The sequence below is a fragment of the Zychaea mexicana genome, assembly GCF_025766255.1.
Source record: "Zychaea mexicana strain RSA 1403 chromosome Unknown BDB00scaffold_29, whole genome shotgun sequence".
Classification (NCBI taxonomy): Eukaryota; Fungi; Mucoromycota; class Mucoromycetes; order Mucorales; family Lichtheimiaceae; genus Zychaea; species Zychaea mexicana.
Window position 1 is genome coordinate 64117 of NW_026516692.1, and position 11450 is coordinate 75566.

Sequence of the window (11450 nt, forward strand, 5' to 3'; positions counted from 1 at the left end):
AAACATTTTATCTCATGATAATAATTTAATGCAATAACTTTCTTCTAGGTTATAAATAGCAAGTAGTTTATAAAATTACATGATATAACAATATATAGTCTAGTGTCCTATTAACTCGGGAGCCTAGGACACAGAGTCTCGAACCAGTGACATCTACATGTAATGTTGATAGATAGCATCGTTTTACTATTCAGTCAGCTTTTGGTATTTCGCTTTTACTATAGTGGTGTGGAGGTGTTGATAGTGCAGTATATAAACATTAAGAGTGAGATGACAGCCTTTTATATAAGAGTTGAGTTATAATAAGTAGCCTCAGCACAGTACCGACACTTTTAATTGGTTTACTATCATTGACACTTGATTGACATAATAGACGCGGTCTGTGTAACATCTCATACTCATCCTCACTTTTTGCAATTCCCCACTTTTTGCAGTTTTTTCCACCAAAAACCACTGCTGCAAAAAGCGGGGGACGACTGTAAATCATTAAAAGTTGAATTTAAAATATTATTTTCTGAAGGGTTTCTATTTATACATACCACTGAAGGTAATAAAGCTAAAAGTAAATTATCCGGAGTATTAATCCAGATATTACTAATAATTAAACCATCAGGTGTTTTTATCCTAATGTAACTTGAAATAAGCTCTGTAAAAGAGTTTAAATCGTAGGTATCTGAAGGGAAAACAGGGCAATCGCTAAAAATATAGAATAAGTTTGTAAACATTATATTTTTAAAGTAAGTAAGTAATTAGATAGCATCTAATTTTTAAGTAATGATTTATTTAGTTTTATGATTAATTATCTCTACTTACAGTACTACCACGAGAAGGCATAAATCAAGGTATCTGGGGAGAATTTTATAAAATAATAATAACAAATATTGATATCATGGGAGATTATTTATTATTATTATAGAATAATAATCTTTTATATGAATCATCAACCCAGAATGATTCGGTTAAATAATAGCAAATAACTAAAATTCCAATATAACATAATAACATAATTATTAATAATACAAAATTATTCCAATCTCTTAATGAAATAACAAGGCAAACTAATTTATGTAATAGAGGTCTATTCTTAATAAATTCTCGTTCTTCAATTTAAATTAGTTTACTTAATATACCTATAATTAAAAAGAAACAACCAAGAATTCCAATAAATGTAAATAGACAAACACATAAAATTAAAATAGGAGTAGGATTTCCATCACTACCTCTAAAATATTCATTCAATAAATTAAATACATCTTGTGGATTTTCAATCCATTTTGAAATTAATTCTACAAAATTATTACTATTTTCATTTGGAGAATTAATTTTGAAGTTTCCATCTAGTGGAGGACTACCAGATCTTTCAATAGAGTGATAATACATTCTTTCACACATTTCTCTCATTTTTTTTCTTTCTTTCTTTCTTCATAGTTATGATTCATCATTTCACCTAATCTATAAGTAGCAAAACCACCAATAGTACTAACAACACCTAAAAACAATCCATTTCTAGGATTTGTTTTTGCAATTTTAACTGCAGCAGTTATTGGGGGGTAATCCTTAACAATAAATTAAAAAAGGTTTAATTAATTAAAGATATATCATTGTTTAAACATAAACTTTAATATTCTTAATGTTTAATCTTTAATTTAAAAAGTAGCAGAGCGGTAGTGAGCATACCCCCTCTAGGCTAGAACTTTAGTTCGACGCCTGGAGTGAATGAAATGAACGGAGCTTGACGGTGAAAGGAATAACTAAAGTTAATTTACTGTTTACAGTAAAATTAATTGTTATAGATTGAGCCTCATTGTTGTTCCAGAAATAATTCCTGCAGCAACTCCAGGAGAAGTAATTAGTTTATCATTATTAGAATTACTATTTGATGGATGAATATTTGACCCTACACCTCCACCTCCAAAATTAACATTAAAAGTATTTTTTGATGAAGGATTTGTATTAGATGAATTAGGGGCAGAACTTATATAAATTAATAAACCTAGTAATACTAAACCTAAAGAACCTGTAAAAATGTTAGAAAGATTATCATTCAAGAAGTGAATAAATTCTATAAATTAAAGATGAATAAAATCTACTAGAATATTAGGAATTAATAATACAGATGCAAATCTAAAGTGATTTTTATCTGTAGAATAGTAATACTTATGTTTAATAAACTTTATAATGAATAGAATATTATTCTGTAATAAAGAATAATAAGTTTGTAATAATCTATTACATTCATAAATATGTATTTTAAACCAATAACTAGATATAACCCAAACTAAGTTTGAAGTTAATAGCAGGATACGAAGGGGGAATTAGGGCGATCGCTAAAATTTCAAAAGATAAATTTGTTAACATTTTTTTAATAAATTAATAAAGTTAGATAGCATCAATTAAATAACACTATTTTTATAAAAAAAAAGACATTTAGTTTCTCATTAAATAATGATACTTATAGAATCCCCCTCGAAAAGGTATGTCTGAATAAGTCCTATCTAGATGGAAATAAGTATGTTTGTTTTCTTTCCTTCTAAATGAGGATATGTAAATAACTGTTTCGTGTTAAACCCATTACCCCTTCACCATCACCATCACCTTCATCTTCACCGTCACCGTCATCTTCACCACCACCATCATCACCATCACTGTCATCGTCACCAGCCGCCTCCTATGCACTACCTTCTGCACCCGAATCTCCCGCTCCCATTCTCGCTGCAGCAACCAATGCACGCAAGCGAAAACAGTACAATAGCAGTAGCAGTATCAACAACGGGGAATCGCACAGAAAAGCGCAGAAGGCGCAAGAATAAAAGGGCCCGAATAAAATCGTATTTTTCTCAGCTTGACCATCAAACTACTGCCACATTTGTTTAATATGTTTTGCTTATAATTGTACAAGGTGATCTCAGTGTCTCTTCGGTCATGATATCTACAGTACTACTCTTGTTAACATGAGACATGAAAAGTGACAGCTGCTGAATGTATAAATTGAGCATAACAGAAAAAACCACATCCCTTGTTGATCTATACCAACGGTTTTCTGTCACACGGAGAAGCCATAATACATTCCTTGCTTGCTAATGACTTTTGTTCGTGATCGCTTTCGACATTTCATATTACGTTGAACAACAAGTGGCTATTTCCCAACTTGTTTTTGGCTAGCAAAAACGACGCCAATATATGGAACCGCGGCAGACGAAGACTAGCTAACAGAAAACCATATACAAGGGAGGGTCTAATACATGGATAAGACAGCAAATTAGCATAAAATTCGGTCGCTTGAGCAGCTCTGAAAATCTTTGAGGCTAAGTATGTATAATCCAAAAACGGAAGGTGAAGCACGTAAAAATCTACAGTACTCCCCCATACATTTCTGTGCATCTGAAAAGTATGCATCCCACTTCTAGCTTTCTGTATCGGGGAGAAGAATTTTTCTCTCAGCGACAATGTCAAGGTCCTATGATGGCGCACCTGCAAGCATGGCAAACCAGATTGAATGTGATACTGCTTAACCATATCGTCGAATGCCTCCATCCACCGCCGCCAACAGCCGTTCCACGCAAACCTATCTCATTGATTCTGGCCTTGCAAGAAAATTCAAAAGGCATTGCTGCGAGCGAAACCACCCTAGTCCATCTCTTACATCTCTTTATATCAAAATATTATCCTTTCTGTGGCGTACGTTGTTTCGTGAATATAATGCCTCCATCCATCGTCGACAATGACCGCTTCATGCTTCTTAGGCAGCTAGGAGTAGGTGCATGTGGCCGAATATACATCGTGAGTAACTAATGGACGCATGGATCAACTTACCTTTTGTATTTACAGCTGTGGCATCTGATAAATCCAAGATTGTTGCTGCCAAAGTGGAAGCTCAAGCAAAGAGCTCGTCTGGTGCAGCGAATTGCAATGCTACTAGGATCTTGTGGCGAGGGAGACCTGTCATGCAGCTGAGCCGTTGTACTTTGGTGCTCAAGGCAAATATAACGTTCTAGTTATGGATTTAATGGGTCGTAAGTACACTACATGAGCGTCATAAACTGTTAGAGAGAGAAAAAAAGACACACGCTAAACAACAACTCCCTGCTTCTAGCCTCTCTTCAAAGTCTCTTTGAGATGTGCGACAAGTCGTTTTCCGTACGCACACAGTCAGTATTTCGGGCTTGCAATTAGTATAGTATCTGTTCATTATGTTTATTGATATGGGCAGTCCACAATTAGACGACTAATATGTAGAGCATATTAAACTGGTTCCCTGTGCGTCCCAGACTTGAGTCATCAGCCACAAGCGGACTTGAATCTCTTATATGCATTCCCAAATTTGGTTCGTAAACCGCGCGCCAGTGCGGAAGCTCTTGATAGATTATTCTCATTGAAACAAAAATCCATAATAAAACCCTTAATGTTAGTTCAAAAAGAAGGCATATACAATTACAAAAAATACAATATTCTTGATTACTACAAAATAGATTAAGTATTTGATTGAAAAAAAAACAATCCATATAAAGAATAATATTGAGCGAAGGCTGAGTAAGGTGCTGAGCAGAGGCGCAAGCGTTATGCAAGTTGCGGAAGTACAGTATATAGGCACTTCTTGAAATGGATGGAGCAATTAACATGCGTATTCATACATAGAAAGTACTTTGTTCTTGCTGAGCCATCTGAGCAAAAGTGGTTTGCTAGCATGCTCAGCCTTGTATCTTTGGAAAGGTATATAAGGAGATCTTTATGAGAGGAATTGACAGTGAAAATTGCCTTTCAATCTAACCTTCTGTACCCTCTGTATTTACAATGCCTCAACAACACCACAACTATCTCTCTCAAATATATAACCTCAATTCCTCCTCTTCCTCTCAGCCAGCCGCTAATAGCAACAATCGGGCAGTCGGCGGCACCGGTCACGTCGCTGAATTGAACCTAGCCATGCAAGCATTCAGACAACGCACTCAAAGCACGACGTAGGAGCTTCGCCCCAATGCCACCAAGCTTGCATACTATCCCAAGATGAGCGAATTCTGCAAGTGGTGCGATGACATGAAGTTCCCTGAGCCTATCCGCTATCAAGTTAATGGTGATAAATTGCATTTGTTCCTTGAACAAGTTGTAAGTATACTTTATTATTAGCAACTAAAGAAAATTATGTGATCTGCTTAGACAACTTTCTATGGACTTCTTGCTTATACTTTATTGCATCTTGTATAGGTCATTGGCAGGATCCGTCGTCCCACAATCAGAAAACAATTAGAAGCCAATGCCGAAAGACAGACGAACGATCATCATGATCTCGAAACGGAACAGGAAGAACACGAGTTTTACACGATCGGTTTTAGTACGATTGAGCAGTACGTCAGTGCAATCATCCAGCTTTTCCACGACCAATGCGGTCTTCGATTGAACGATCCCAGTAATAACCCACGAATTCCGGATGTGAAGTCGTTGCTAAAAAACGAAAGGAAAAAGGATATCAAGAGACGCCGTACAAACTTCAAAGATCGCGCTGCCGGATCCATTTTGGATGGATACTCAACGATTGAAGAACTGGCCAAAATCATCAATTACTTCCTGACGCGCGACAGATCCGAACACTATCGAAACGCAGTCATGATGTTGGTATCACACTTTGCGTTCATGCGTGGCGAGAATGTTCGACAAATCGAGTTGGCAGATATACATGTCATCCCATTGCAAGGAGAAGGACCCACGCCTGACAAGTAATGCCCTTGTTTGATTCTGCTCTTGGACCATGGCAAGACAAACCAGTTCGGTAAAGCAGAGCATGGGTCGGCCATCCGGTGTGCGCATGTCGAAACCTGTCTATGGATGGCTTTAGGATTATACTTTTTCCATCATTGGCACATTCAAGGCGAACCATTCCCGGATATAACACGGCCTCAAACATGGTACAACATTAAACTCTGCAAGAGCGACCCTGCTTATTTAACCAAGAATGTCGAGCAACCGGCGCATTACAAGGCACTTAAAAAGGCATTCGACGCATGCAAGATCGTATCAACAGCCGTTACGCATGCAGGAAGGAAGTCTGGAGCAAAAATGGCGGATATGGGCGAGGCTGGCGATTCGGCTATCCGACGCGCAGGTCGATGGACAAGCGACGCGATGGAAGGACCCTATTTGACGAACTTACCTCGCCGACAGTTGCGCGCAATGGCAACGTTTAATGCCAATGGAAAAACTTTCTGGTTACCTCGCGATGGCGTCCAACCATCGGAAACGTTACAAAAGAAGGGTTTCCCATGGGTCGACCAATGGCAAGAGAAGATCGATCAAGGCGAAGGCGATAAAAGTGTTGCTGCCGACGGATTCCTCAAAATGCTACGCATTCTACGCAAGACGTTCTTACAAGACTCTGTACCAATGATGAAGCGCCACCCTCAATTATCTATCTGGAATGCTCCTATCTTCAATGATCTGGAATATACTGCATTTAAGAAGTGAGTAATCAAAATGTGTATCGTATAAGTTAGACTGTTACATGATGTAGTTACTTACGATAATTTATATTACTCCAGTGATCTAGCGACCTCCATCGAAACGGCTCCCCCGCCAGAGGACCTCACCTTATCAACAGCTATGCCACAACTGCATGGTTTCTTACGGCAGATGTATACCGATCTTAATCAAAAGGTCGATCGCAACACACAATTGGTTGAAGAGCATAACCGCACATTCAACCAGTTTATGGGTGACCTTGCGAACGGACGCCTCACGATATCGGTTCAATGGACTCCACAATCTCAATCAACGAATTTTCCGGTCAATACTACACCATCGGCTGCCAACTCTGCAGCTGCTACTGTCGCTCCATCCTTTGCCGCTCTAACTGACACCGCACCATCCATTGCCGACACTATCACCCCACAAATTCTGTCTAATAACACGCCCATGCCTGCCACAACCTCTTCGTCGCTTTTCAGCACTGCTCAACTTCCACACTACAGATTAAACGATGGTGTAGCAACAGTGACCGACCTTTGGCGCGAATGGCACGAAGGAATATCCGGTGGCCCAGCTATCAAAGACCTAGAGTTACAATGGAAAACAAAGTGGCGCAGCGACCAAGCCAAAAAGTTCAATCGTAGGAACGCGGTCATCAAAGGCGTCGAAAAGTTTATCGAATATCATAGTTTACAGCAGCAAAATGAAAGAGCTATATGCATGGTTGAGCTCTGGCGGCAAAATCCGAAGGTTGAGTGGTGCGCTGGAGGAGAACAAAAGCCAAGATCCTTGCATTGGATGGGTGAGAATGTAGAAAAGTGGAAACATGTAGAGATGTTTCCTGGTATATAAAAAGAGAGCTGTTGTCATGATATATCATATACAATAATAATAAATAAACATACTTCTCTACGCGTAATACAACATACAGTATCCATTATAATCAAACGTGACAAAAAGCAACCCGTAAGGTTGATCAATGTCGTGGACATCGGCACGGATCAGTCATTAGCATAGTCAACTAGGATGGATCGATCATGCTGCGCGTCAAAGTCCATAAACAAGGTACGTGTATTTAGCCAGTAATATTGCTCAGGACTTCAGGGTTAAATATGACATATTAACCCTGTCTCAGGGTTTTACGTAGGCGTAATAGCCCTGGATTTTCAAGACCCGGCGAGATGCGGCGGGACTTTTGAGGACTCATGGGAAAGATAAGTTGGCATTGGAAATTTAGTTGCGGCGGCTGCAGTTCATTCATTCGAAGGGCATCCTCCATCGCGACATCAAGCCAGACAATATTGTTACGGGTGTAAACGGCAATGAAGTGAAAACCTATCTCATTGGTTTTGGGCTAGCAAGAAAGTATAAGGTCGGCGAGAAACATATTGCCTGGAGGGAAAGTCTTTGATTTGTGGGCACGCCATTATTTCCAAGCATTGACGACATAGGTGAGGGTGAGTTGAGCTGCAGCAACGATTTCTAACTGTTATTTGTTATCTATTTTGTTTCCACCACTGACAATCTCACTTGTGTTTATATAGTGCAAAGTACACAGAACGATTCAGAATTGCGCGGTCACATGGATCTTGTCGCTTTGAAAGCTACACTCTGCTGTGGAAAGACCTGTTGTTGGAAGAGGTCAAGAAAAAGAAGTACGACCTTAGTAGTTATGTCACCTTAACCAATCTGGTTGACTACTTTGGCTTTTTATTAGTGCTTAATTTTGCGAAGAAGCAGGATTATGACCTACATATCGACTATGGTACCAGCCAAACAGCACGAGTTCGAATCAGCTGTAAGTTTTGACACCTTTTTTAAATGTCTTCTTTTTCTTTTATCGCATATATTCCGGAGATACTTTGCGTGCAACAGTCCACACATTCTCATTTTTGTTTTTCTAGTTAGGCAAAGGAACAATATAAAGAACGACCAATCCATCCCCTTCGTTTCAAACGCTCACTGCTTCTGTTGCTTCGACGGCATCGGAACAACAACACCCTCACCAAAGGTCCGCTACGGTTGCCGATACTCATAAGCGAAACTATACCTAGTAACAACATCACCACCAGCAAAGAACCGTCGAACAAATTCTAAATGAAGCAATCACAGCACAACACATGACTAGCTTACACATCTTAAAACTCTGCATTTACACGTATACTACAATCATTAGCTCTAGCCTGTTACATAGTGTATCTATTGTATGCAATGGAATGCACTTATAAATTATATTCGGCTTATAGGAAGCCTGCAAAAGTACAACGTTCATTTTTTAGTTATGAGTCTTCTGTCGGGATTAGAAGCGCTGATGTCGCTTACTTATCGAAATCAACTACTATATTTATTCTTTGACTATGAACAAACATCGAGGGAAGTCAAAAAATGAAACGTCTTGCCTTTGACCGACACCAACGTATCATATGAAGCATCAGATGGAGGCATTTTTTATATATACTGAAAGCTCTGAATAGGAGAAGGGTCACGGAAATCATCTTGAGCAGCAGTTGGCATATCACCTGGCTGGACCAAAGGCCTCTCGTGTTCGTCTGTCGCCAATCGCCAATCCAAAAGTATGGTATCTTGTCGCAAAATAGAGAAGTCTAGATGAATCTCAACTCAGCGCCTTTGGGGGGTAATCCTTAACAATAAATTAAAAAAGGTTTAATCAATTAAAGATATATCATTGTTTAAATATAAACTTTAATATTCTTAATGTTTAATCTTTAATTTAAAAAGTAGCGGAGCGGTAGTGAGCATACCCCCTCTAGGCTAGAACTTTAGTTCGACGCCCGGAGTGAATGAAATGAACGGAGCTTGACGGTGGAAGGAATAACTAAAATTAATTTACTATTTACAGTAAAATTAATTGTTATGGATTGAGCCTCTTTTAAGATTGCTACTTACTGCTTCTCATTCTAATTGCATAGGTGACTAAATCATGTCACTTGTTGCTGCTACCGGAGCTGTTTTGAAAATAACCGCTGATTAGACGATCTCAAGAAAAACTCGCTGAATGAACTGCTATTGTAAACTCAATTTTTTCAAGTATGCAGCAGAAATGAACAATGTGTTTGATCAAGATAGCGCATGACCATGTTATTTCTCTGTTTACTGAGATATAGTTTTATTAGAAAGTTGACAGTGCTGGTGTAAGGGTGCTTGATCCAAAACTGAATATGTTACAATGAATTGACTGACAGTATATAAGAGCAAGATATAGTCGTTGATTGCATATGGGCGACTGCCCATATATATGTTCAGCACTTGTTTCCTCATCATCGGGCATACCCTCAGTAATGAACCCAAATGTGCTTCATCATGGTAACAATGGCAGTAAATGCTACAAAAAGGATTTCTTTTACAGTTACGCTTATATCGAATAATGTGTGGACATTGAACGCAATCAGAATACTTCATCGATTTGACGGATAACGAAAGGCTTGGTTAAAATGCTGTTGTTGCCATACTGCTGCTGTTGCCCCTGGTTGAAAAAAACACAGGCGGTGCACATTCTACTACACACGCAATAGAACTTCTTCAAGGCGAGGCCATGGGTTTTATTATCCCCCAGACGTATGGAAAGATAAATATTGCCCCAGTACAGTCTCATTTTATCTGCATGAATAAGATCCTGCACCATCCACCAGTCAACGTTCCCTATTAAGTAAAGCACCGCACTGTGTGGCCCAGCACGCAACTGAGCCCGGTCTTGGTCCTGATATTATAACGGTAGCAGCCTTAGCTTCAAGTCCTGGGCTTATCACATCCTTGCGGTTCTATGTATGATAGAGCAACACTGTACCTGGCTTGCTCATGACATTCAGGGTTTCAATCTACCAAAAACGAATAGCAAAATGCGATCAGCGTCGTCCTTGTGAAGAGAATCCACAAATTGCTTTGAGAAGTAATCACAACTAGCCCTAGCCGTTTCAAAAAAAAATCACGGAAACGGATTTCGGAAAATAACTTCTCCGAGCAGTTAATCATGTAACCGAACCAAAATCTATTTTTCAGTAGGTTTTTTCACTTCTTCCTCACAATGGAACCGCAAAATCAGCAACAAATCCAATCCCAAGAAACACCCGAGCAACCTCAACTGAAAAGATGTAGTAATTGCAAATCTTATCGCCCTTTGCTATTTTTTGTTAGCATTAGATAAGATTACAATACGTGTAAAAAATCCATCAACGCCAAAATGACGTCGGTAAACCAATCGCAGAGCAGTTACTCCTGACAGTGGACGAAGTACTCGAGCTGATTCCTTCGCGTCAGAATTTGAGGGACGTAGCCGACAGTCTCGAAGATTACAGCCTCGACGCGTATGTGCAACTTGACGACGATATGTTGGCGTTGTCAGATTCGCAACTTGTGATCAAAATCCGGGATTGTATCCAGGCTGTTGACGGATACCATTACTACGAAGCATACCAAACAGAACCACGAAAAAAGTTCGGCTATTCTTTCCTTTTTCGATGCTCGCAAGATTTTACATGTGCAGGATCAAGCTGCCGTTCGTTTACGATTGTATCGGCGTATGCCAACTTTCTTATACAATGGCCGCATCAGCGGCATGGTCGGTAGAGTGAATGGTTACTTCTACTTGAACATCGAATACTCCTATGGGCACGAGGCTGCACCTGCCGTCGAAAATAACGCCGTCCCACAAAATGTACGTGCATACATCGCTGCACATGCCATCGACTTGGATGCACAACAGCTGCATCGTAACATTATCCGTCAGTTTCGACAAGAAACGACAAGAATAACGCAGGGGCAAGTGTATCACTGGGAGTGCCAGTCAATCTAAGACCAATATACACTGCACGACACCAGTTCAGATAGGCAGAGACGCTCGTCGGCAGAGCCACTGACAAGGGTGTCTGTAAGGTATGTCAAAATGTCCTAAATAAATATTAATACATGCGAGGATCGTGTATATGTTCACTTCGATGCGTTGAGAAATAGACAAGAACCATTAATATAGAATCAAT

The 11450-nt window shown here is 39.3% G+C and overlaps 2 protein-coding genes across 2 annotated transcripts; both read left to right on the forward strand.

Annotated features, from left to right (window-relative positions):
* Positions 1 to 3699: 3699 nt before the first annotated feature.
* BDB00DRAFT_871537 (uncharacterized protein) lies at positions 3700 to 3995 on the forward strand (the record flags this gene model as incomplete). The annotated part of the gene is made up of 2 exons (XM_053126841.1): positions 3700 to 3757; positions 3829 to 3995. The coding sequence occupies 2 exons, from the start codon at positions 3700 to 3702 to the stop codon at positions 3993 to 3995; spliced, it is 225 nt and encodes a 74-aa protein (XP_052980482.1).
* A 6503-nt stretch (positions 3996 to 10498) lies between these two features.
* BDB00DRAFT_928341 (uncharacterized protein) lies at positions 10499 to 11450 on the forward strand (the record flags this gene model as incomplete). The annotated part of the gene is made up of 3 exons (XM_053128917.1): positions 10499 to 10568; positions 10679 to 10778; positions 10855 to 11450. The coding sequence occupies 3 exons, from the start codon at positions 10499 to 10501 to the stop codon at positions 11264 to 11266; spliced, it is 582 nt and encodes a 193-aa protein (XP_052980483.1). The 3' UTR covers positions 11267 to 11450.